The 22,483-nt window shown below is 45.2% G+C and overlaps 5 protein-coding genes across 11 annotated transcripts; 3 read left to right on the forward strand and 2 right to left on the reverse strand.

The window, feature by feature from the left end:
- The first annotated feature begins 844 nt into the window (after nt 1-844).
- LOC112349449 (pentatricopeptide repeat-containing protein At4g02750-like) lies at nt 845-2,770 on the forward strand. The gene is made up of 2 exons (XM_024683891.1): nt 845-1,030; nt 1,142-2,770. The coding sequence occupies exons 1-2, from the start codon at nt 845-847 to the stop codon at nt 2,768-2,770; spliced, it is 1,815 nt and encodes a 604-aa protein (XP_024539659.1).
- On the reverse strand, nt 2,181-5,294 carry LOC9659254 (sodium-dependent phosphate transport protein 1, chloroplastic). The gene is made up of 12 exons (XM_002978962.2): nt 5,138-5,294; nt 4,607-5,013; nt 4,416-4,523; nt 4,205-4,360; nt 3,932-4,147; nt 3,666-3,878; nt 3,476-3,613; nt 3,317-3,418; nt 3,189-3,254; nt 3,044-3,128; nt 2,782-2,979; nt 2,181-2,725 (listed from the first exon to the last, which is right to left on the reverse strand). Exons 1-11 carry the CDS (start codon nt 5,208-5,210, stop codon nt 2,882-2,884), a joined length of 1,662 nt encoding a protein of 553 aa, XP_002979008.2. The 5' UTR covers nt 5,211-5,294; the 3' UTR covers nt 2,181-2,725; nt 2,782-2,881.
- Nucleotides 5,295-5,713: 419 nt separating this feature from the next.
- On the reverse strand, nt 5,714-8,506 carry LOC9659782 (protein RCC2). Its single transcript, XM_024683941.1, has 16 exons — nt 8,236-8,506; nt 8,112-8,173; nt 7,966-8,033; nt 7,785-7,906; nt 7,618-7,723; nt 7,514-7,565; nt 7,332-7,449; nt 7,235-7,265; nt 7,148-7,171; nt 6,975-7,099; nt 6,832-6,913; nt 6,645-6,767; nt 6,539-6,592; nt 6,391-6,463; nt 6,304-6,337; nt 5,714-6,250 (listed from the first exon to the last, which is right to left on the reverse strand). Exons 1-16 carry the CDS (start codon nt 8,453-8,455, stop codon nt 5,910-5,912), a joined length of 1,635 nt encoding a protein of 544 aa, XP_024539709.1. The 5' UTR covers nt 8,456-8,506; the 3' UTR covers nt 5,714-5,909.
- Nucleotides 8,507-8,518: 12 nt separating this feature from the next.
- LOC9659783 (small subunit processome component 20 homolog) lies at nt 8,519-17,977 on the forward strand. Of its 3 annotated transcripts, none has more exons than XM_024683938.1 (31): nt 8,519-8,620; nt 8,677-8,802; nt 8,856-9,010; nt 9,060-9,104; nt 9,155-9,230; nt 9,281-9,354; nt 9,408-9,514; nt 9,566-9,748; nt 9,803-10,030; nt 10,085-10,283; nt 10,337-10,411; nt 10,461-10,937; nt 10,993-11,155; nt 11,210-11,501; nt 11,550-11,703; nt 11,756-11,878; nt 11,929-12,187; nt 12,249-13,033; nt 13,085-13,224; nt 13,275-13,459; nt 13,509-13,832; nt 13,891-14,013; nt 14,066-14,131; nt 14,183-15,801; nt 15,866-16,145; nt 16,196-16,372; nt 16,421-16,828; nt 16,885-17,005; nt 17,060-17,300; nt 17,353-17,520; nt 17,573-17,977. In XM_024683938.1, exons 1-30 carry the CDS (start codon nt 8,564-8,566, stop codon nt 17,354-17,356), a joined length of 7,266 nt encoding a protein of 2,421 aa, XP_024539706.1. In that variant the 5' UTR covers nt 8,519-8,563; the 3' UTR covers nt 17,357-17,520; nt 17,573-17,977. The 3 variants fall into 3 exon arrangements, with proteins under 3 accessions (XP_024539706.1, XP_024539707.1, XP_024539708.1); XM_024683939.1 differs by having other exon boundaries at nt 17,353-17,500; XM_024683940.1 differs by lacking the exon at nt 8,519-8,620 and having other exon boundaries at nt 8,730-8,802; nt 9,166-9,230.
- Nucleotides 17,978-18,371: 394 nt separating this feature from the next.
- On the forward strand, nt 18,372-21,098 carry LOC9659257 (protein IQ-DOMAIN 31). 5 transcript variants are annotated; one of them, XM_024684032.1, is made up of 7 exons: nt 18,372-18,639; nt 18,683-18,758; nt 18,809-19,012; nt 19,093-19,410; nt 19,465-19,692; nt 19,745-19,819; nt 19,869-21,098. In XM_024684032.1, the coding sequence occupies exons 3-7, from the start codon at nt 18,890-18,892 to the stop codon at nt 20,913-20,915; spliced, it is 1,791 nt and encodes a 596-aa protein (XP_024539800.1). In that variant the 5' UTR covers nt 18,372-18,639; nt 18,683-18,758; nt 18,809-18,889; the 3' UTR covers nt 20,916-21,098. The 5 variants fall into 5 exon arrangements, with proteins under 5 accessions (XP_024539800.1, XP_024539798.1, XP_024539797.1 ...); XM_024684030.1 differs by having other exon boundaries at nt 18,878-19,012; XM_024684029.1 differs by having other exon boundaries at nt 18,699-18,758.
- The last annotated feature ends 1,385 nt before the right edge of the window (nt 21,099-22,483 follow it).

Below are 22,483 nucleotides of genomic sequence, written 5' to 3' on the forward strand. Positions count from 1 at the left end.
TCCAAAGAAGGAAAATTTCTTACAGATATTAAATGTAAAAAAAAAAACAATTTCTGAAATACATTTGAAAAATCCAATAATGCAGGAATAATAAGCTCTTCATGAACAAGAGAACAAGTGAAGAGGGAAAAGAGCTCAAGAAAGAGTATAATTCTTTTATTTCAACAATAAATTAATAGCAATATAATCACTCGCTAATAATGCCAATAAAGATACAAATATAGAAACTACAATTAAACATTATTGATTGCAAGGTACAACTAATGTACACAGTAAGATGATACTAACTAGAACTCTCTTGCATTGACACACCTCTGAAAGCCACACACATGATATACAAGATTATATGCTTAGGGATGTTAAAACTTTTGATAAACACCCTTTTCTAGCATCTTTCTGAAATTAGCCTATAAAATTAATCTCCTTTGGTGATCAATGTTGAACATAAATGGTTCAATCCCATACTTCTACCAATTAAAGGGAGTATCCCCCAAATAACAAGCAGCCAATTCAATAGGTTGAGGCACTACCAAGACTAATCCTTTGGTAGGGAGTTCCTTGTATTCCAAGAACGTAATTCCTTAGTCAGACAATTTTAATCTCTTCTTCGTTAGTGTCTAAACGAATTTAGCAATCAATTTATTAGGAATTGGCTGCAAATTATATCATCATATAACGGTCTGGAACGTTTGGGCGAAGTAAACATGGTTTGATGGATAGATACGAATGCCTCAGGCTCATCGATTCATGTAGAACACTATCTAGGGCACGAGAGATTCACGACCGCACGCGCCCACTCTTCTCATCCTCCTCCGATCCCTTCCTCCATAATAAACTCATCGAAATGTATGGCAAATGTGGTGGTGTGCGGGAGGCCCGGCAGATCTTTCAGGAGCTTGGCGCTGGCGGAAGGAACTCTTTTTCCTGGATTGCGATGATCTTGGCGTGCTCCAGGAATGGGCTCCTAGACGACGCCAAGCGGCTCTTTGACGCAATGGCGGATCAAACGCTGGTGGCGTGGAATGCGATGGTGTCCGCCTATGCCCAGAACGGGCATCTCGATGAGGCGCGGGAGCTATTCGATCGAATGCCACTCTTGGAGCTAGTCTCCTGGAACGCGATGCTAACGGCATATGCCCAGGTCGGGCATCTCGAGGGTGCGCGAGGAATCTTTAACGCAATGCCAGAGGTGAATATGCTCTCCTGGTCCGCGATGCTTACGGCATATGCCCAATGCGGGCATCTTAACGAGGTTAGGCAAGTCTTTGAGCAAATGCCACAGAGGAATCTTGTCACATGGACGGCTTTAGTAACGGCATATGCTCAAAAGGGGGATCTTGAGAAAGCCAAGTACTACTTTGATCAAATGCCTGAGAGGAATCTTTTGTCGTGGACCGCGATGCTTGGAGCATATGCCCAGAACGGGCATTTGGAGGAATCAAGACGAATGTTTACAGAGATGCCGTACCAGGATCTTTTGTCATGGACGGCGATGCTGTCCGCGTACGGACAGAATGGTCGCCTTGATGAAGCAAAAGCGATGTTCAGTCGCATCCCACAGCAGGATCTCGTCTCGTGGACGGCGATGCTCAGCGCATATTCCCAAAACGGGCATCTTGACGAGGCAAAGCGGATGTTCGACGGAATGCCACGGAGAAATCTTCTCTCCTGGACGGCGCTGCTCACTGGCTTTGCTCAACACGGCCGGGTTGACGCAGCCAAGAGCCTGTTTCACCAAGTGCCGCAGCAGAATCTCGAGGTCTGGAACGCGATGATATCGTGCTACGTGTTGAATGGTCTCACCATCAACGCCAAGAAGATGTTTCTCTCGATGCCTCACAGGGACTTAACCTCTTTCAACACAGTCCTCGCGGGGTTGAGCCAAACCGGCCAGCTCGAGTCGGCTAAATGCCTCTTTGAGGAGATGCCACAGAAGGATTTGTTCTCGTGGACTTCCATGCTGGCAGCGTATGCCCAATGCGGCCACCTCGACGAAACAAAAACTATACTCAACTCTATGCCGCAGCAAAACATGGTTGCGTTAACGATAATGCTCTTCGCATATGCCCAAGACGGGCATCTCAACGAAGCAAAGTCAGTTTTTCATAGCTTGCCGGAACAAAACTTGGTGTCCGGAAATGCCATGCTAGCAGCATATACCAGGAACGGGCATATCCAAATGGCTCGGAATCTTCTCAATATCATGCCTGAGCTTGACATAGTTTCGTGGAGCACTCTTCTTCATGCGTATGCGCATAGGGGAGATTACCACGACGCTAAGGAAGTGTTTGACAACTTAAAGTCCCTCCACCAGCCGGATGAATCTTCTTTCGTGTCGATCATCGTCGCTTGCAGCCATGCCGGCAAAGTTTACGATGGAAGGTGCTGCTTTGTTTCGATGAAGCTCGACTTTGGTCTCGAGACCACCAAACAGCATTTCTTCTGCGTTCTGGATCTTCTGGGACGGTCCGGGTACCTGGAGGAGGCGGAGGAGCTCGTCTTTACGATGCCGTTTGTTCCCAATATCTTGGACTGGACGTGCTTGCTCGGGTCGTGCAAGAGTCACAAGGACGTCGAGAGGGGAGCTCGGCTTGCGCAGTGTGTCCTTGAGTTGCATCCTGGCGATCCATCGCTCTATGTTGTGCTTGCGAACATGTGTTCGACTGATGATGCCGCTCTTAATTCAGCAGCTCGTGTTGGATCGTGGAGAAAGCATCTGATTAAACTGCGAGATCAAACGAGTGTGAGAGAGCTATCGCTGATCAAGTAAGAACTCTGTACCTGGATTTCTTACAGCAGGAGCATTTCATAAGACAGGACTCGCATTAAAACTCCCCGCAATTTACGTTATTGATTTACTAATCGGGAAAAACAATTTTTGTCAGTCGATAACTCGCTCTCCTGTTGAGAAAAGGTTCCAAACAACTGTTCCCACTAAATACAATGCGACTGCTACTTTGAAGACGTCATCCCATGTCCCTGTGCCCACAACAAAAACCACGAGTTAGTTAGACGAGGAAGAGCACAAAGACTAGAGGTAAACCATGCTGCAAGATGTATCCTGTTGCAGCAGTTCCTATGACACCAGCAAGAACTCCCGCAGTATTGGAGAGTCCGAGCAATACTCCCTGTTACAAGCTCAGTATCAGTTCTGGCCAGAAGTAGGATATGCCAGACTAGTTTATTACCGCATAGCGAGGGCCAATATCTTGATGGTTGGAATACAATCCCGACTGCGAGAAAGCATCCAAACCCTGCAAGAGACCAGATATCAAACTAAAATTCCACTTAAAGCGAGATATAGAGAGGATTTTACCTGGGAAGCCATCATACACAGAACAGCACCAGAAGGCGAACGGATATGGCTAAGCTGCGTAAGGAAAAAAGCCGGGCCAAGAAAACCAATGGATTGCATCACCTGTACATAGTAAAACAATGCTGCAAGCTTAACCAACAACGAAGAGCTAAAACATACCTTCCGAACAAGTGTGACCGAAACTCCCCTCTTTACAAGATTGTCAGCTATCCATCCCCCAAGATTAGAGGACAACGCCATTGTCAACCAAGGAAGGACTGAAAACATTCCGGATTCCATCAGATTGAATCCCAAAACCTGCATACAAATACTTTCATAATGAACTTAGAAATCAAGAGAAGTGTTCAACCTGGTTGTAGTACGTCGGCATCCATGTCAAGAGAATGAAAGTCCCCCAGTTGTGACAAAAGTGACAAACTATTAGCGCCCACACAGATGGTTCAGATAGAAGCTGACCCCAGGGTATCTCGCCGATAGCTACTTTCTCTTGAGCGCTATCTCCGAGTATGTAATTCTTCTCTTCCTCCGAAAGCGTGAGATCTTCCGCAGGCGAGCTATATGCCTGAAAAAAAAAAACTGACAATGAGAAGTAATGCAAAGCATGAGCAAACTTACGTTTTTCTGCCAGAATGTAAACCAGACCGCTCCCAACGAACCAAACGTGAAGAAAACTGAGGGCCAGTTATACTTGTGAATCAAGGCGGGAGAAAACGCAAGTCCTGTCACCGATCCAAGATACATTCCACTGTACACCAAGGCAAGCGATCTACTGCGTTCGGTCACCGGAATCCAACGAGAGAGAAGATTATTCATTGCAGGCATTGCAACGCCCTGTGAAAGAAATGAAGGATCGTAAGAGTGCATGGAAAGTAAATTCGCCAATTATACCTCGCCAATTCCCATGCAAGCTCGGACTGCGAATAGCACTGGCAGGCCAAGTTTTGCTGCTAGCGGAGTCAAAACTGTTGCTACTGACCACCATATCACTCCGAATCCTAAAACTTTCTTCCCTCCAATGCTGTCTGCCCACACACCTCCAGCGATCTGCAAGAAAGAAGCGTCAAACTTCTAAAACTTATTCTCCTCTCAAGAACAGTACCTGTGTGAGAAGATATCCCCAAAAGAATGACGATTGCACTAAACCGACTGTGGTGGAGTTCCAATGGAACTCGGAAGCCATTGGGAGAATAGCAATGCTCATATTCACCTATAACACCACAAAGATTTTCTAGTCAAGCGAGCCAGTTAAGTTTCCATCCAAAAAGAGAAACGAAAGTTCAAAAGCCATACCCGATCCATGTTGCACAGGAGGAACGCGAAGAAGCACAAGGCTACAATCTGCCATCGCTTTGGTATCCTGTCGAACCAGGACTTTGGTTTGTCGTCCTCCACGCTAGCAGTAGTGGTGAACGAGTGGCTTTCATCGCTGGAAGTTCCATTACTGGTATTGATTTCCATGGCAGGCTCCTCGTTGGATTTTTTCTCGCTCTCCAACTGATCTATACTCTCGGAACCAGGCGAAGAGGTCCCCCAGCAGTATGCCACCATTTTTCTCCTGCTCGGCCTTAGCCTTGGATTCGTCCAAAGAACGAGTTTTCCTTCTAGACCTCTGCTGCCTAGAAGAAAACTCTTGGAGCAAACATTGCCATGGAAGAATAGAATTTCTCTCCCAGCTGGTTTCCTCTTTTGTTGCATCCCTGGAATCGAAATTCTCTCCCATAAGCCGGATGGAAACGAATGTAGGTGTCGGAAAAAGGAAATGAAAATCTTCGCTCGCGCCTACTCTCGTCCTAGACCGACTCAACGAGATTCGTGACGTACCTTTGAGGCGATGGAGCTGGCCGCACGACATCGCGGCCGACATTGCGACTAGAGCCGATCCCTCGGGCGCCATAGATCGATCCTCGCCCTGCGAGTCGATCGGCAAAACCCTAGCACATTTTGGTAGCGCGCTGGCGCCTTGTTTCCCTCTGGTGAATCCCCTGCATTTGTGTGTCCATGGTTCACTCAATCAGCGACCACTAGATTTAAATCCGACACGAATATCCTTAGAATGATGCCACACGAATAAGAATATTCGTTCTCTTTCTTTCACTATGTCACCAAAGAACACACAACTATATATATATATATATATATATATATGAAGAATGCTATAATGGTATAAATCTAGATCATTTTTATGTTATTGGCTGAAGGATTATGGTATACCAATATACCTACTATTGAATTTTCATGATTTTTGGCTCCATCCAGATTCTCCAGATCGATTTCGTTCAATGTGAAAAAAAACATTATTTTTTTGTTTCCAAGAAGATTGTTGTGGGAAAATTTTTATTTACTAGCATAATGCAACTATTTCTTGATAGGTTACAATTGAGCGATCAAACCAAATGCTTGGTTACTATTGCTCTTTTGGTCATAACTTTTAGCTAATAAAATTAACAAAGCATTACACATCAATGAAGGCAAGCTAAGCTAGCCTATGTGACTTCCATCTTCTGTCAGCTTCTATAGTACACACTGTCATTGCTAAAATTGCTGCTGGTGCTGCTTCTGCTTTGGTGTCGAATCTTTGCGTAGTATATATTCATCAACGAGCTCTACCACGGCCTCGGCCCCGCCCCCGACCTCTTCCACCTCGCCCTCCACCCTTGGCTGCTCGAGGAGAGTCGCTCTCGTCCGAGACATAGTCCTCCTCGGACTCTTCCGTCTCCGAGTCGAACTCCTCGTCGTCCTCGGTCTCCTCCTCCACGTCCTCCTCGTCGTCATCCTCGTCCGACGAGTATTTCTTCTTGGCTTTCCTTTGAGGTCTCTTTGCCGGCGTTTCCTTCCTGCTCGGAGGAGGATTTCGCTTCCGTCCTCCTCCTCCTCCTCCTCCTCCTCTAGGCTCTGGCTCTGCTTCCTCGGCCTCGGCTTCTTCGTTGTCATTGTCTGCGATCTCGGCAGGTCACTGACAGTGGATTAAGCCAAGGTTTATAACATACCGTTTTCAGCGCTGCTGGCTTCATAAACGTCGAACTGTACGCCAGAAGGTGTTAGAAACGGTGATCCCAGCAATCCAAAAAGCTTACCTCTTCCAGTCGCTCGGCGCCATCCTTGGACCTGGAAACTATCATCATCGAATGTGCAAGGCCACACGCAACACTGGAAACGCAGGAAAAAGAAAAAACCATAAGCACTGGAACAAAAAAACAGCATTACGGCAGGCGAAGCAGCTACCTTATCACGTGCATGCCTTCGAGAGAGTCGATTTTTTTCGGGTTGGCAGACGATCTGGAACCAACAGTCTTGCACGATGACTTAACGGCGAAGTTGGAAAACTTACTTTGGGCCAGATGGACCATATCCAAGTTCGCCAGAAAATGCTGTCCCCCAGCTTATACACGACGTCTCCGCGGCCACCATGCTTATTGTATTGCCGGAATCCATGCTACGGATGGTCCAGCCACTGAGCAGACACAAAAGAAGTTTGGTCAGAACACGATTTTAAAGGAGCCAAAGTTGCTTGGTACTTCAGATCCGTAAGAGGCTTTGGGTACATCCAATTGTCACCGGTAGCTTTTACACGACCCCACATATACAGCTGGCCACCACCTAGATTGATCAACAATACCACTGAGTGTCGTCGGAAAAATAAAATTTGATCGAGCATTACCTGCAGTACAGGCTGAAAATGCAGCACCTGCGGCAACAACAGCGGTTGGGGGAAGCACATTCTGACGCTGGAAGACTTCTACTAATCTCGGAGTCCACTCATCCTTCTGTTCCTTGTGACCGAGCCTGAAAGTCACAAGGTAAACATCCGACGCAAAAACCATTAACCTTTACCTTCCATAGCCCCCATAGCCCCATCTGCAGAGAAAATAGTCAGTTACTCGCAGAAGTAGAAAATTCTAGAATTAAAGACTACTGTACGTGTAGACAAATCCATTGGAATCCGAAGCCACTGAAATGAATATTATGTCAGTCAGGACCGAAAGCAAAGACCACGAGGAAAATGAAATGGCCTCACCTGTATGATTGTGTCCACAAGCAACTTTTGTGACCATTTTTTCCGAGAACGCTGCAACTGGCCTTGGTTTCGATTGTGCTTCATATGCGAGTTTTACAGATCCTTCCTTCATATTATACTGGAAAAACAGCAATACTACTCAAGAAACCGGAAAAGAAAAAACAACGGAAAACAAATCTTACCTCGTTGTCTGTTCCATGGCCAAGCTGACCATACTGAGGCAATCCTGCGGTTCTGAAAAGATGATATTGTCAAACCGCGACTGTACGGGACGAAAGAGACTTACAAGATTGACGTCCCTTCAACAGAAGACAACCACACAGTAAAATCTGCCCCGCAAGATACATGAGTTGCTTCCGATACCAGACACTTCAGTGGGAGCTTCTCCACCTCTGCCAATAATCTCCATGATCGAGAACCGAATCTTTTTCCTTTAAGAAGATGCAGTCTCACCATCTTTGACATGACCGCTACCCAGCTGGCCATGTTTGTTGAATCCAAAAGCAAAAGAGTTCCCGTCATCCGTGATCACAACTGTGTGCTGTCTCCCTGATCCAGCTTTAACGACCTTGTATCTATAAAACAAGACATAGATTTCAAGTTTTTCTTCTCGGACTAGCGAATCTATACGTACTGTGACAAAGCTAGCACCGGCGTGGGGGCGTCTCTATTTGATGTGTCTCCGTGACCCAGCTGACCTTTCTATGGAAAAACAATGTAGCATAAAAACGTCCAAAGGAAGGAAAGAAAAGAAGAAAGAAACCCAGGAGAAGCTCTTACCTCGTTTCGGCCCCAGGTAAAGCACCGCCCATCAGCACCGATCGCAATACAGTGAGTGGAAGCTGGAACAATCCAATTCGAAATTTTCAAGATAGAACAATCGCGCACAAGATTTTCGACGCACCTGAGCCGGAGGCTACGAAAGCAATCTGGACGCCCTTGAGAGGGCTGAGGCGCGTCGGCGCGGGCAAGCTCCCAGAATCGGCTTGCTTGCGGCCCACAGTGTCCCAGGATGTAGTGCCACAGTAAAGAAGCTCACCTCCGCGATCCTCTTGCTCGTCCTGCTGCTCGGGAGCGTCCGGCGCCATGGGCGGTGCTTCTTCTCCCCCCTCCTGGGCAGCCATAGCGAGCGAAAAACCCTTCTTTTAGGATGCCACACCCAAGAACCCTAATGCACGTCTATTTGGAGAATATGCCAGGGATTTTAGGGTTTTAGGAATTTGGGGGAAACTATGGCGGGGCGCCGGAAGCGCAGTAAGTCGCCGGAGAAGAGGAGGAACCGATTCAAGGTAGGGGAGATCTCTTTCGCCTCGCATTCTTCTCAAATTTGTGAGAATTCTCGCAGTTTAAATCCTTCGCCGAGCGCATCGAGGACATTGATATCGATGTTTTCCACAGTCTAGACGCTGTGAAGGCCCAGCCTACAGCGGAAGGAGCGTCTTTTTTCTACGAGAGCTTGATCCAGTGGCGGGTGAGTTTTTCGTGCTCTATCTTACGTCCATTCGTTAAAAAACTTTGTTGTAGGAATTGAATGCTGCTGCCGATTTTATCGAGCTCTATGGGGAATTGCTGCCTTTGGTGCAAACTTTACCGCAGCTACTCCTTCACAAGGCCACCGTGATCAATCGTCTTGTCTCGTCCTTGAAAGCGTCATCGCTTTCATTGGAGCCAGTTTTCAGGTTTGTGAAATTTGCGACGATGTTCCTTCTAATATCTTTTTCTTGACAGCCTCTTAGCAGTTCTCTCGAGAGATTTGTCTGAAGATTTTTTGCAGTAAGTCTTCTTCAAGCCTTCGTCGTTCCGGTTTTAATTTCTTCTTCCAGATACGTTCCAGAAATCTTTGATGGATATTATAAGCTTCTTCAATCGGGTGGGGATAGGGATCCTGTCACGTTGCAGGTGAGCTTCATCTGTGTTGCTGGTCCAGAACTTACATTTTCATTCTCCAGGGTTTTACTTTAGTGGCATATATTTTTAAGTACATGTCCAAGTACTTATCGAAGGATTTGGCTTTTGTTCTAAAGTAAGTGTTAATGTTTTCAAGGTTATGATTGATATAATTCCCGTTTGATTTAGAGTAACGAGGTGTTTTCGTCTTTATCACCAAAATTATGTTCGCGTTTTTGCGGCAGAGGCTGTCTCGTTCGTTTTCAGGGTTGCTCCTCTAACCCAAGTTATAAAAGGTACACTTGATTCTTTGCTCTCAAATATCTGACTGTTGTGCTCTTATTCAGGTGTTCGACGGCTTATCTCGGAAACGGAGAAAGATCCTACCGACGAAAAGACTTTTGGCTGCAGTGCGTTGCTAACTTGCACGCTAAAGGGACCGTCGTCTGGCTTCCATTCTCGCGCTGAAGAGCTGTTAAAGCTCCTTTTCAGTCCAGCAGTAATATGTGGAGTTCGCGAAGGGTCGAAAGGTCGTTACTTTTCTTTTTCTTTGTGTGATTACCTTACATTTGGTTCTGCTGTAGGTGACATCGTTCTAGAAATATTGAAGAAGACTTTGACTGACCTTTGCGAAGAAATTGATCCCAATAAGCTGGAGCTGCTATGGTCCTGCTTACTAGATGAAATACTTTCGCTTCTCCTTTTACTTGAGAAGGAATCTAACTGGCCAGACAGGTCAGACGCTAGAATGGAACAACTTTTCTTGGTTCTTAACCACGTCTCTGAGTATAAAAAGGGAAGGTATATGAATGGTGAGCGCGCTATAATATATCCGAAAAATCTTTTCAGCAATTTTGTAACTGCAGGTCAGTGGCTGTTTAACTCTATTGGTCCAAGGCTGCTAGACCTTGTTCCAAAGTTGACAGGAGAGGCACACGAGGGCTTGCTATCTCAAGCCCTTGCAGTTCTTCTTAATGCAATCGTGAAGAAGGCAGATGAAAACATAAAGCCAGATGTAGCTGCTGTTGCATGGACGTCAGCATTTGAAAGCGCATCAGCTAAGAGGTTTTCTAACCCCTCATTTTTCGTTTTATTATTCTATTTTTTCTTTCTGACAGCCTATTGCCTTTCATTAAAGGACTGCTTGAGCAAGATGTTGGGACCGTAAAATATTTTGAGCACTTAATTTTAAGGTAGCTCTGGTTGTTTTCAAGCTATGCTAACGCTTGTTCCTTGTGCCAGAGTGCTTGAAAAACATGCTGAGGCTCATCAAGCGTGCGTTTTGCCATTGCTGCTAAGTTTGATTCAACACTGGGAATTTCCATCCATCAAAAGCGAGAAACTTTCCGCCGCTGTCACTGGCCTTGTCGAATCTTCTTTGGAGAAACTTACGAGTCATCATCAAACGTCAGAAGAGGCTGCTCTGGTCTTGACAGCTTTACGGTGTTTCCCATACTTGGCCACCAGTAGTAAGCCGGAGTCCTTTTGCCTGGATTTTGCAACCGCTATTGATCAGGCTGTAAAAGAAAATGAGAAGCCGGACGCTGGTACCTGGAAGGAATTGCTAGGAGCCGCTTTATTATCTTATCTGAAAGTTTTGGAAGCGCAGAAGAAACTCACTGTAGAAGAGTTTCTTTCCTTCTTAAATTTCGGTTTGAAGTACCTCGGATATCCTGACGTTCTAGAAGCTGTATCCAAGTGCGGGTTAGAACTTCGAAGGTCTGTCTTTTGAAGGATTGTTTTTCTTGTATTTTGACTTTTTCTTTTTTTTCAGGTTGGGGACGGACGTAGTCAAAGCCTCCGTGGAACTCAATCATCAGGCTTTTCTGAAAACTTGTAAATTATTGGAGAAAAACCTTTGGAACCCGAGTAAGAGAATAAGGATGGCAACCTTGGAGATTCTAAGCGTGTTCGAACAGTCACGTGAGAGTGCTCAGGTTTGCCTCCTTTTCTTTCTTTATTGCACCCGAAATCAATGTTTTCCCTTACAGCTCCTTGACGACTTGCTAGCAATAGAAGCCACGCCACTGGATATTGAGCACTCTCGTCGCCTTTCTTCCCTCATCTTGCAAGTTAAATTGAGCTTGGTTGGAAAGCCCGTTGAACTTGTTCGTTTGGCTTTTCATGCTGTGATAGGAGTATTGCACAATCGGTTTACACCATTGTGGGAGCCTGTCATTAGCTGTGTGGCTGAAATTATGGAGGCAAGGGGTGACAATGTTCGGGGTGATTTTACATCGTACCTTTCCGCGATACAAAATCAGTGTTTGCAAGACTCCAACGGTTTGCATGTTCAACGTCGTTTTCCGTTTTCTAAACCTTGCATTTCAGAACCATCTAATGTACCGGAGTCTCAGATGCCATCGAATTTGGTGGGTTTGCTTTTGCGGATTGCGCAAAGAACGTCGTCAAATTTCGTATCAGTATCCAACGAGATGATTTCTCTTTTTCTTGTGTTTTTAAATCACAAGAATGGAGAGGAGAGGTATGAAATTTTCTTTTTCCTTGATTTTTTCTAAACTTCTATTTTCACGTAGTCATTCTCTGACCAAGAATGACTGGAAGACTATATTGAAAGAGTGGCTGCAGCTTCTTGTTCAACTGAAGAACTTCACAGATCTTTCAAATGGTGTGCTTCTGAAGCAAATATTGGAGGAGAGGTGAGCACCTCACACGTTGAAATTCAGTGCCTAACGGCTTCCATTGGCAGGTTTCTGGTTTTCAATGATGCTGATATTCAAAAGAAAACTTTGGACTGCTTATTGAAGTGGAAGGGCTCGTGCTTGACTACATATAAAGACCATTTGTATAAACTTATGTCTGTGGACACCATACGCGATGAACTTGGATCTTGGAGCATTTCAAAAGAAGATCAGCAAGTGGCGAATGAGCACAGAACAGAATTGATGCCTGTCCTGGTTAGAATTCTCTATCCTAAGCTGTCCAAACGAAATGCTAAGCTGGGAAAGGTAACCGTTGCAAAATTCCTCTTGAAGCTCTTACTGACTACTGTCTTTACTGTTTATTCAGTCAGCAAGTCATATGCGTTCTAGCATACTCACCTTCTTATCCTGCCTTGAAGCTAAGGAGCTGGAGACTTTCTTTTCGCTAATTACTCGTCCACTAGAAGCGGCCTCTTCAAACGTGTTGCTGGCGGTCGACCAAAATGAAATCAAAAGTCCGATTGACTTGGTGGACAAGAAGAGGGTTGCAGGGTTGCCACACAAAACAAAGGTCGGCTTTCTGCATTTGGTGAAAGACATATTACAAGTTTTCGACGGAGAACGCATCGAACCATATCTTCCTGCACTGATGGGGATTGTTTTTCGGCTTTTGGAAGCCGCCTCTCTCAGCACGGTGGAGGAAGGTATCTCTGCCGATGAGAAACCGGTCTCTTCGGGCAAAGATTTGAGAACCCTTTGTCTCAAGGTCGTTTCTCTGCTGCTCAACAACTTTAGCAACGTCAGCCTTGAGCCCAAGTATTGGGAGCTGTTCTTTCAAGCAACTGAACGCTCAATCGCTTTATTGAAGGACGAAAATACTGGAGATAAGCCAACAGCATTACTATCGTGCTTTTTAGCAATGAGTACGAATGAGGATTACGCTTCTCTTTTGACGACGAACAAGTTGGTGGTGCCTAATATCTTTTCCATTCTGCTCGTGAAAAACTTATCGTCACCAGTACACATGGCTGTTCTGAGTTTTATTCAAAACTCACTCGGGAGGAAAGGGAAAACAGTGGAACTTAGTGTCTTACCTCATCTGACAGTGTTATTGCAAGGCCTTACACAGCAACTAGTCAAACAATCTACGAGGTGAGTGTTTCTTTTAATCTCTTTATAGATTCCGACTTATATTTGCTACAGCAAGGATTGGAAAGCAAAACACTTGAAGGAGCAGCTGCATATCATATTCAGTGTAAGCCCGTACATAAATGATCCTCTACGGGCCTCCGAGTTTCTGGATACATTGTTACCATTTCTGAAAACAAAGAAGCCTGATCCAGGTAAGGAATTCATAAAGCTGTCGATATTAATTCAAGTATGTCCTTTGCAGAAGTAAGGCTTGAAGTGCTGAAGATTGTCAGAGAGTTAGGGCATCTTTTCGACCCTTCTTGCGCCTCGAAATGTGTTGAGGCATTGACACCTTTACTGTCATCAGTCGCCTGTAAAACGTCCCGGATTATTTTATGTGAAAGCCTTGAGAAACTTGCGGCAGGAGAGCCTTCTTTCGCTTTGATGGTACGTTTGTTCTAATTTTTGGCTATCATTGATATAGTTCACTTCGTAGGCTGAAATATTGGTGGACCTGAACTCTATGTCAACTAGCAGACTTGATGAATGCGATTATGAACGCAGACAAGCAGGCTATGAGAAATTGACCAGGGAATTTTTGTCTCAAGTCGATTCTCGCCAAGCCTTGCTACTTCTGTCCCACCTTGTTTTCGATTTGGAATCAGAAGATATGCGGTACAACGCATCGAGCTGCCTGGTTATGTTTGTCAAGGCTACTGGGGAAGGAATCTTCAAAGACACCATCGGTCACGTTGTTCACGAGTTTCTTTTCTCCCGCATTACAGAATCGATCAAGTCGGAAAATGCTGCGACACGACGGGTAATATATGAAATGTTACTGGTTACATGTTTTTCTGATGACTCCTTCTGTCTCTCAGGAATGGCTGATTGTATTTCGAGAGCTAGTAATCCTCCCAGAAGTTCCAATGTTTTCCGAGTATCGGTGCTTGTGTAGTTCCGATGTGGAAGGGGACTTCTTCAGCAATATTATTCATATTCAGGTTGATTCTGTGGCTTCCCACTACTTTCTCTACTAACTTTTGTACCTTACAGCTTCATAGACGGATTAAGGCTATGGCAAAGTTTAGAGCCGGTTGTACTGATTCCCAGTTTTCCCAAGTGAGTATCTTTCTTTTTCATAAACCAGAAATTTGACAAACTATTCTACAGCGGTCGTTAAGTAAAATATTTGCGCCGTTATTTTCGCACTTCCTATTCGAAAGCAAGGATGAAGGCCTTGTAGCTGCAACTCTCGAGACCTTGGGATATATTGCCACACAGTTGCAATGGTCTCAAGCTGTCAACCTTGTGACCGACTCCTTTCGCCTTCTCAGGACGAAAAACGAGCACCAAAAGGTCTTGGTGCGGCTGATATGTTTGCTGTTAGAGCGGACACAATTTTCTCAAATCGGGGACGAAGAAAGCAAGTTTTTGGAGGATAAAGTCCTTCCCCAGCTCTCGAAGCTCATGCTGACTAACGAGTCGGTGAACGTTCCTGTGAGTGTCGTGGCCATCAAAGTACTCAAGCTGCTGCCCGAGCAAGCAATTAGAAAACATCTTCCTCAGCTTTTCCAGACTATAACAAATTTTTTAAAGAGCAGGAGTCAGGAAATTCGCGACGCAGCCAGATCTTCTATTGTCGGCATGGTTGAAGTACTGGGAGCCAAGTACCTCCAATTTACAGTGAAAATGCTCCACTCTTCTTTGAAACGCGGCTATGAGAAGCACGTCCTGGGATACACCTTAAACACCATTCTGATCAGACTTATTCCGACGCTTCGGGTGGGGGACATCGATTACTGCTTGGAAGACATGCTGAAAATTCTGGAGGAAGAGGTTTTTGGCGAGGTGGCCGCAGAGAAGGAGGTGGAAGCTCTAGCAAGAAAAATGAAGGAAAGGAAGCAGGCACGCTCGTATGACAGCTTCCGGCTTATAGCTCAGGTGATGACTTTCGACACTCACATCCATCGGCTTCTACAATCTATCAGAGAAAAAACCAGCTCTTCTCTCAAGGTTCTTGCGAAGGTTCAGTTGGTTCTTAAGAATGTCACAGCAGGGATTCAGGAAAACTCGTCGGCTACTGATCCACAGGTTTTAGTCTTTGTACGCGAGCTTGTAGAGGAGTTGTTTAAGCCAAAGCCTGACGTGACTACGACCGGTGACGATGGCAACTCTTTGCATATACTCGCTGAGTTCGCGTTAAACTTATTGCACGACAGGTTAAGGCGCATCCAGCCAACGCCAGAGGAAGTGTCTACGCTCGATTCTTTTGTTCCGCTACTCGCGAAGTGCCTATCCGTGAAGTACACCGGCGTTATATCCGAGTCTATGAGATGCTTGAGCATTCTGCTAAAGCTGCCGCTATCAACTATCACTTCGGCTGGAGGAGCGATCGTAAGCTCAGTTTTTTCACTCGCTGGCAGTTCCTCGACTACTGACAGCCCGCTCATGCAAGCCTGCATGAAGCTTTTATCTGTTATCTTACGGCACTGCAAGAGCGTAACCTTGTCGAAGGCTCAAGTACACGATCTTCTGCGTTTGAACATCTTCGTGGAGATTGAGAAACAGAGTGCCCAGTGTTTATCGTTACTGAAGGCAGTGGTCGCAAGGAAGCTTGTAGTACCCGAGATTTATGACTTGATGACAAGAGTTCAGAAGCTGATGATTACCAGTCAGTATCCGTCCACTCGACAGCGGTGCAGTGAGATTCTACTACAGTTCTTGCTCGACTATCCACTCGCTGCGAAGCGCTTACAACGTCATATTGATTTTTTGCTGGGAAATCTCGGGTAAACTTTCTTTATCCTTGTTTCAAGTTGGTGATTCACGTTTTCTTTTCTGTATTTAAATCAGGTATGAACATGTCACTGGTAGGGAAGCAGCACTCGAGATGCTACATACAATCATCGTGAAGTTTCCTGACCCAGTTTTGATGGAGCAAGCTGAAAGCTTTTTCCTGACGCTGATCACCAGGCTAGCCAATGACAAAGACGACAACGTTCAGGTTCTATTGCAGACAGTTCTAAGAATCCTCATGGAACGCGTAGGAGCACAAATGCTCGAGCAAATGAAAGGATACTTGCTGTCTTGGATGAAAAGTGAAAAACAAGGCCTTTGGTTGCCGGCTACACAGGTAAAGCATATCGTGAAGGGCATGTGGTCTAAACTTTCCGTTTCTTTCAGGCCACCGGGATACTTGTGGCTGTTATGGACAAGAATTTTGAACGTCACTTAAACGATTTCTGGCCTGCGATTATAACGATATTGGAGCAGTCGGCGGAGGCTCATTGGAAAGAAAGCTTTCACATACTACTATTGATTGAGAAAGTATTCCAACGATTTCCCAGTCGTTTATCACAGGTAGATGGTTTGTTCCCTATCGTTTTTATGCTTACCAAGTTCTTTTAGGAAACATGGACAACAATCCAAGATTTCTTACTGCACGGACATGTCTCAGTGCGAACCGTGTCCGCACGATTATTTGGTTCTTATCTCGAAAACGATGACGCCTCCTTGCTCAACGATTTGAGATGGCTGTTTCTTTTTGGGGCCATATGCTGTGAGCAAATGGCGTCGGATGTCTTCGACGAAGAGCTAGGTGGTCATGTTGTGAAGAACTTGACAACAGTGGCTGCGTCCTTAAGCGTCGCCTCCCTGAAGCTGGATGACATGCAGGACGAAAGAGTGACCAAGGCATTGACAATGTTAAGGCAGAAAGCGGGAACGATGGACCAGCTCAGTAAGACACTGACCAAAAACGATCCTCTTACTCTCTTTCTTCGGAGGCTTGAGAGAGTTTCTTTCGAGGGCTCACAGGTATGCTATTGTTTCTCTCCAGGAGCTGTTGCTTGACTATTGGATGTTTGATGCAGGCGAAGTGTGTGTTGACGTGGTACACATCTTTAGTGAGTCGACTTGGAAGAGAAGCGTCAGCCGCGTATTTGCCAAATATACTTAGTCCCTTGCTGAAAGTGGAACGTTCGACTGCTCCAGGTTATCTAGTTACTTGATCTGGCTTTGGTTTCTAAATTCTGCTCTGTGCTACAGCGGACCTGAGAGCATTCGCCGAGGGAGTTCGGGAGGAGATTCGGGAGCTTGTAGGACCCGAGAGTTTTGCGACGGCCTACAATCAAGTCTCTCTTGACGTAATGCAACGCAAGGATAACCGCAAGCGTGCAAAATCCATCGCGGCATTGGTAGACCCCGAGAAAACCGCCAGGAAAAAGATCAAGCTGGGCCAGAAGAGAGGCGCACAGAAGAAGAGGAAACGCATCGACTACAGAAAGACGTAAGCTATAAGCAGCCTTTTCGTCTCATCCAAACTAATCACTTTCGGATAGGTGACTTGGAAGAAGTTAAGCGTCATATCAGGTGGATGGATGATCCTTCCAAGCAAGAAAGTTACGCAACGATTACGATGGTCGCGAGTTACATCACTCACTCGAGATCGTTTCAAGAGAGAAGTCAACAAGATTGTCTCGAGGGAATGTAAGTTATGCGATGCCACTGTGAGTATCTGCCTAGCTACGAGCCTATAGTTCTAACTCTTGGCCATTCCAGATCTATGGAAAGTACCAGTACTGAAGAACAAAAACGGGCTCAACGGCATCATCTATATCGCATGGACAATGACTGACTCCTGTGATGGCTCGAGCAAGAAAAAGTCTTTATAGACTTTGAAGGCTCCGGGTAACGGGCCCTTCGCTCGCTCGTCGCGAGTGAGTGAGTTGTAAATCTCAATCACGTCACAGGTTTAGATCGATCGATCGATGGAGCGGGCGATCGAGCAAAGCAAAAGCAAAGCAAAAAAGTATGAGAGAAATAAATAGACAACACCAAATGATGGTGATGGTGGGCTTGTTTTCGTGCCACCCACACATTGACGTAGAAAATAGCTAGCAACTTCACACCCGCTTCTTGAAAAAAACTGACCACCAAAAGAAATATAGACACAAAAGTAGAAACAATTGCATGACATTTACCCAGGCCCAACCATGTGAATGCCAATCATGCAAACCACATGAAAATATATTATCCGCATATCCTATGACGCAATCGCCGCCGTTGGTCGCTTGCTTAATATAAACGCCACGTGTCGGGCGCCAGGTGCCACGTGGCAGACGTACGGTGAGATTCCGCCTCCGAGACTTTTGGGATTTTTGGCCCGGCGTACGGAACGCGCTCATCCGTGAAGAGTTTACCGGCGGTATAAGCAGGCGCCTGTTTTAACCAATTATAGGCTGGACATTTACCGGAGCTTACAGAGAGTGGGGCCAGTAGTTTTTAAGGGGCTATTAAATATTACTACTTTGACGGGCGCCCGTCGCTATTTGCTTACAGAGTGGCCGCGCTGTGCTCTCTCTCTCTTTCTCTCTCTCGTTACCTAGCAGTGTGTGTTCTTCGCCGCTAATCCTTTTGGGGAGCGCCATAGCTCTTGTCTTCTCTCACTGTCGCGGCGCCTGCGAGGAGGCGTGAATGCGACCGGAGATCTTCCAGTTCTATCTCCTGCCGCTGCTGCCGCTGGAGCTCTAGGCGCCGATCAGGAGCATCCGCCGCCGGCATTCTCGCGTAATCTCCAGGTATCGCGTCAATGCGGGCTTGAATCGGCATTCTCTCGGCGTCGCCAGGTACACAGCTCTCGGATCCATGCCGTCTCGAAAATCTCTACAGGGTTTTGGTGTCGCAGATGAAGGGATTGGAGGTTCTCGGGGCTTGAGGAGGCGGATTATCGCATCCAAGGCGCCAGGTACTTGCAGATCTGCCCGCATTTCGCTTCTCATGCATCCGGAGTGACAGGATCGATCAACCATCGCTTGTTTTGTCGTGTTTTTGTCACGGCAGAGACCTAATTCCTGTGTTCTTCAGTGCGGGTTTGCGATGGGGAAGTCCGCGAGATGGATCAAGAAAGTTCTCGGCCTCAAGAAGAAATCCTCGTCCAAGGAGAAGACGCCCTCGAAGTCGTCAGAGAAAACACCGGCAAAGCCATCGGATAGTGAGTTTGTACGTACTCGTTTGTCTCTCTTCGATCATCGTTCTATCGCTTTGATTAATGCTCTTTGTTTTTCTCTTTGGTTTCCCAGGTTGTCCCGACGAAGCCCATCTTTAATGAAATTCCGCAAGTGGTTCCTGTGCAGCCACCATCTCCAATTGAGCCCGTGCATGCGAAGAAGGAAGATCCGCCTCCTCCCCGTGCTGATCTATGCATATGCCCACCAGTGAAACTCGATCGGCAGATACAGTGCACGGATGAATCCGTTGAGGAGTCTGCCGAAGAACTTAATCATGCATCTCGCGAGGACCCGGAGCTCGATGTCGTGGACGATGATATCTTCCAGAAAGTTATCAGCAAGGAGGATCTCGCGGCTGTGAAAGTCCAAAAGGCTTTTCGAAGCTATCTGGTACGTTATGTCCATTTTCTTGTTCCTATTTGTTTCAACGTTTGTTTCTCGTAGGCTCGGCGGGCACTTCATGCTTTAAGAGGTCTGATCAGGCTACAGGCTTTGGCTCGCGGTCATGCTGTGCGTAGAGAGGCTGCGGCAGCTTTAAAATGCGTGCAAGCGATTGTTCGCGTCCAAGCCATTTTCCGAGGCCGGCAGGTTCGACTATCGGAGGAAGGCCAGGCAATCAAGTATCTTCTCCAACGTTACAGGCAGCTCACAGAAGACTCCTGGCAATTAGCGGTGAGTTATTCCTACACAGTTAATGGTTTTCCTGAAGTTTCCAGTATTTCAGGACCACAAACCATACAAGGGGATTTACCGCGTCAGCAGCAACACAAAGAATGCAGATCAAGCAATGCAACGACAGGTGAGCATGTTTTCCTATAGATACCGGAAGCTAATGGTTTTTAATGCAGCGGGAATGGAAAAAGTCGAGGAAGCAACCATTGTACATCGACTCGGCGCTGGAGTCTGGCTCCGGATGGGGATGGCTGCAGCGTTGGACACTCGCTCGGCCATGGGCAATGACCGACGGCGTGGACATCCCGGAACAAAGCCCAAGACAGCACAAACAGGAGCTTCCAACGCAAGTCAAATCTTCGCCTTCGTATCCGCCTGACACGATCGCAGAGAAAAGCGAGACGTATCCAACGCCGGAACTAAACTCACACCAACACCCACGCCCGGCGGCCCAGGACGTGGTACACGACGAGCCCGCGAAAGAAGGTCCCATTGCGGAATACACCGAACCAAGAACCTCCGACGCTCCTCATATCGACGAAGACTCACCAGAGCTCTACGACGCCACCGAGACGCTCTCTCCGCCAGCTGAGAATGACCACACCAACGGCCACGAGGTCGACCACGGTAACGGACATGACGAGTACCCGGACGAAGACCAAGCTTTTGGAGAAGAAGAGGAAGCGTTGGATCAGGACAATGGCCGCCACCACCACCATCAGGACGAGGATGACAACGAAGAAGAAGAGGAGGAAGAAGAAGAAGAGGAAGGCACAGCTCGCATCGCTCGGGCCGAGGATTCGACCAAGCAGGGATACTTTTCACCGAAAGTTGAGAACAACATAGACAACGCTACTACTCCTCACCGAACGCGCGTTCCATCATACATGGCAGCGACGCAATCGGCCAAGGCCAAGGTCCGCGGCCAGAGTCCCAAGAGCGCGTCACCGACGGAGACGGGGAAGAGGAGGTTCTCCATCCCTGGACCGAATAGCACCAAGGCGAGCTATGGCGAAGCTCCTCCACGGAGGCTTTCACTTCCAGGAGGTCCCAATGGCAACGACACTAGCCCGAGAAGGCACTCTCTTTCCAATGGCCGGCTTCCAGAGATGGTTCGCTCGCCACAGCCGCGCGCTTCGATTGGCAAGGCAAAAGCTGGTGATGGTCGCGATGGTGGCGCTGTGAGGAGATCTACTGAAATGCGGAGGTCGTTCAAGTTTTAAAGAAGAGCTCTCATCCTCTCTGTCGATCTAAACTTCAATACTACACGAAAGTAAGCTTGGTAAGTGAGGTTTTTGGTTTCGCCATCTTTTTCTCGTTTCATTTTCTTTTGAGAAATGTTTCTGGTTTTAAAATAATTTTACACAATCTAACTGATTAATAGTTGATTAGTATAATTACCTTGACTACAGTCCCTAAAACACCATCTCAAGAGTCACTTCAATTCATGTCTTTGTGTCTTTGTTTGGAAGACACAATCATAGACTAGTGACGTTTCTCCTCGTCCAACATGGTACGTCAGAAGCTAAACGTCGGTTTAGGGTTTTACACATACATATATACATATATATAAATATACATACATATATATATGGTCTAAATCAACAATTAGATTCTAGAATATACAAATATATTCTAGGTTTCTTTAGAATCACAAAAAATTTTGGAGATAATAAACTTGAAACAAAATCCAAACACTAAGAATAATTTATTAATAAACAACATATTTTTTAATTAGATACTTTTGCTTTATTGTCAAATAAAAACGAACTTAAAAGTTCGACATTTTAAATTGAGTACTTATAAGACTCAAGAATTTTTTTTAAATGTATATTCGATAGTGAAATAATGAGTAGTTTAATATCAATTTCATCTATAATCATTTTATTCAAAATAGGAGTTTCTCAAGATACTAATTTTGAAACAGGTGATCTTGATGTTTTAAGTGAAGAAGTATTGAATACTATTTTTCAAGTTATTCATGCTGCAATTAATTCTATACCAAATGGTATACTTCCAAGAGATCAATGGGTATATGGATCTTTAGGTATTACAAATCCAGATTTAACAACCACAAACATTGAATATGGTGTTTTTATTTTAGAAACAGTTGCACAACTTTGTGGTTCAAATAATGAACGTGGTGGAGAAGATGTAGGCTCTATCATTAGAAACACATTGACAAATATTTTAGAAGAATCCTATAATGATTTCATAAACTTTGCTGCATCTTCTATAACTATAACTACTGAACATTTTGTTATATTTTATTACATTATACCTCGTAGTCATCAAATACTTGCAATGAGAAATTTTAGGTGTAACATTTTAATAAATATGTTAATAAGTGGGTATACTAATATGCCAAACCAGTATTTATTATCAGCACATTTCCTAGTTTCTTTAAATCATAAAGCATATTTATACTTAAGTAGTGATTGTACTCTAATATTATATACTAAAAATATAAGTTTATGGTTTGCAAAAATAACAAAAAAAGGTAATAATTGTGTATTAAGATTACAAGAAGATGGAAATTTAGTTTTATATTCTTCTAATAAAAAAAGTATTTGGGCTTCTGGTACTTATTGTAAGTATTATAATTGCTATGAAAATTCACACTTAGAATTACAAAATAATTGTAATTTAGTTTTATATTTCTCATATCAAAGGACATTTAGCACTAAATCAGTAAAAAGAAAAGTTTGGGATTAAAAATAATTGAATATTTTAACAAAATCAATCTATTTAAAATGAGCCAAATCTTTTACCTCTTTCTACTTATAATTTT

This window comes from Selaginella moellendorffii, unplaced genomic scaffold (assembly GCF_000143415.4).
Source record: "Selaginella moellendorffii unplaced genomic scaffold, v1.0 SELMOscaffold_39, whole genome shotgun sequence".
Taxonomy (NCBI): Eukaryota; Viridiplantae; Streptophyta; class Lycopodiopsida; order Selaginellales; family Selaginellaceae; genus Selaginella; species Selaginella moellendorffii.

What these genes read in the sequence shown, in the direction of transcription:
- LOC9659783 (XM_024683938.1), top strand. Translation starts at nt 8,564, where the DNA reads ATGGCGGGGCGCCGGAAGCGCAGTAAGTCGCCGGAGAAGAGGAGGAAC. An exon ending in TTGTCTGAAGATTTTTTGCA is followed by an intron (nt 9,105 to 9,154) that starts GTAAGTCTTCTT and finishes TTCTTCTTCCAG; the next exon opens with ATACGTTCCAGAAATCTTTG. An exon ending in TTTTTGCTGGGAAATCTCGG is followed by an intron (nt 15,802 to 15,865) that starts GTAAACTTTCTT and finishes TATTTAAATCAG; the next exon opens with GTATGAACATGTCACTGGTA.
- LOC9659254 (XM_002978962.2), bottom strand. Translation starts at nt 5,210, where the DNA reads ATGGCGCCCGAGGGATCGGCTCTAGTCGCAATGTCGGCCGCGATGTCG. An exon ending in CCAGCTCCATCGCCTCAAAG is followed by an intron (nt 5,014 to 5,137) that starts GTACGTCACGAA and finishes TTTCGATTCCAG; the next exon opens with GGATGCAACAAAAGAGGAAA. An exon ending in ATATTGGCCCTCGCTATGCG is followed by an intron (nt 3,129 to 3,188) that starts GTAATAAACTAG and finishes AGCTTGTAACAG; the next exon opens with GGAGTATTGCTCGGACTCTC.
- LOC9659782 (XM_024683941.1), bottom strand. Translation starts at nt 8,455, where the DNA reads ATGGCTGCCCAGGAGGGGGGAGAAGAAGCACCGCCCATGGCGCCGGAC. An exon ending in TTACCTGGGGCCGAAACGAG is followed by an intron (nt 8,034 to 8,111) that starts GTAAGAGCTTCT and finishes GTTTTTCCATAG; the next exon opens with AAAGGTCAGCTGGGTCACGG. An exon ending in ATTTTCAGCCTGTACTGCAG is followed by an intron (nt 6,914 to 6,974) that starts GTAATGCTCGAT and finishes TGATCAATCTAG; the next exon opens with GTGGTGGCCAGCTGTATATG.
- LOC112349449 (XM_024683891.1), top strand. Translation starts at nt 845, where the DNA reads ATGTATGGCAAATGTGGTGGTGTGCGGGAGGCCCGGCAGATCTTTCAG. An exon ending in TGGTGGCGTGGAATGCGATG is followed by an intron (nt 1,031 to 1,141) that starts GTGTCCGCCTAT and finishes GCATATGCCCAG; the next exon opens with GTCGGGCATCTCGAGGGTGC.
- LOC9659257 (XM_024684032.1), top strand. Translation starts at nt 18,890, where the DNA reads ATGGGGAAGTCCGCGAGATGGATCAAGAAAGTTCTCGGCCTCAAGAAG. An exon ending in AGCCATCGGATAGTGAGTTT is followed by an intron (nt 19,013 to 19,092) that starts GTACGTACTCGT and finishes TTGGTTTCCCAG; the next exon opens with GTTGTCCCGACGAAGCCCAT. An exon ending in AGGCTTTTCGAAGCTATCTG is followed by an intron (nt 19,411 to 19,464) that starts GTACGTTATGTC and finishes TGTTTCTCGTAG; the next exon opens with GCTCGGCGGGCACTTCATGC.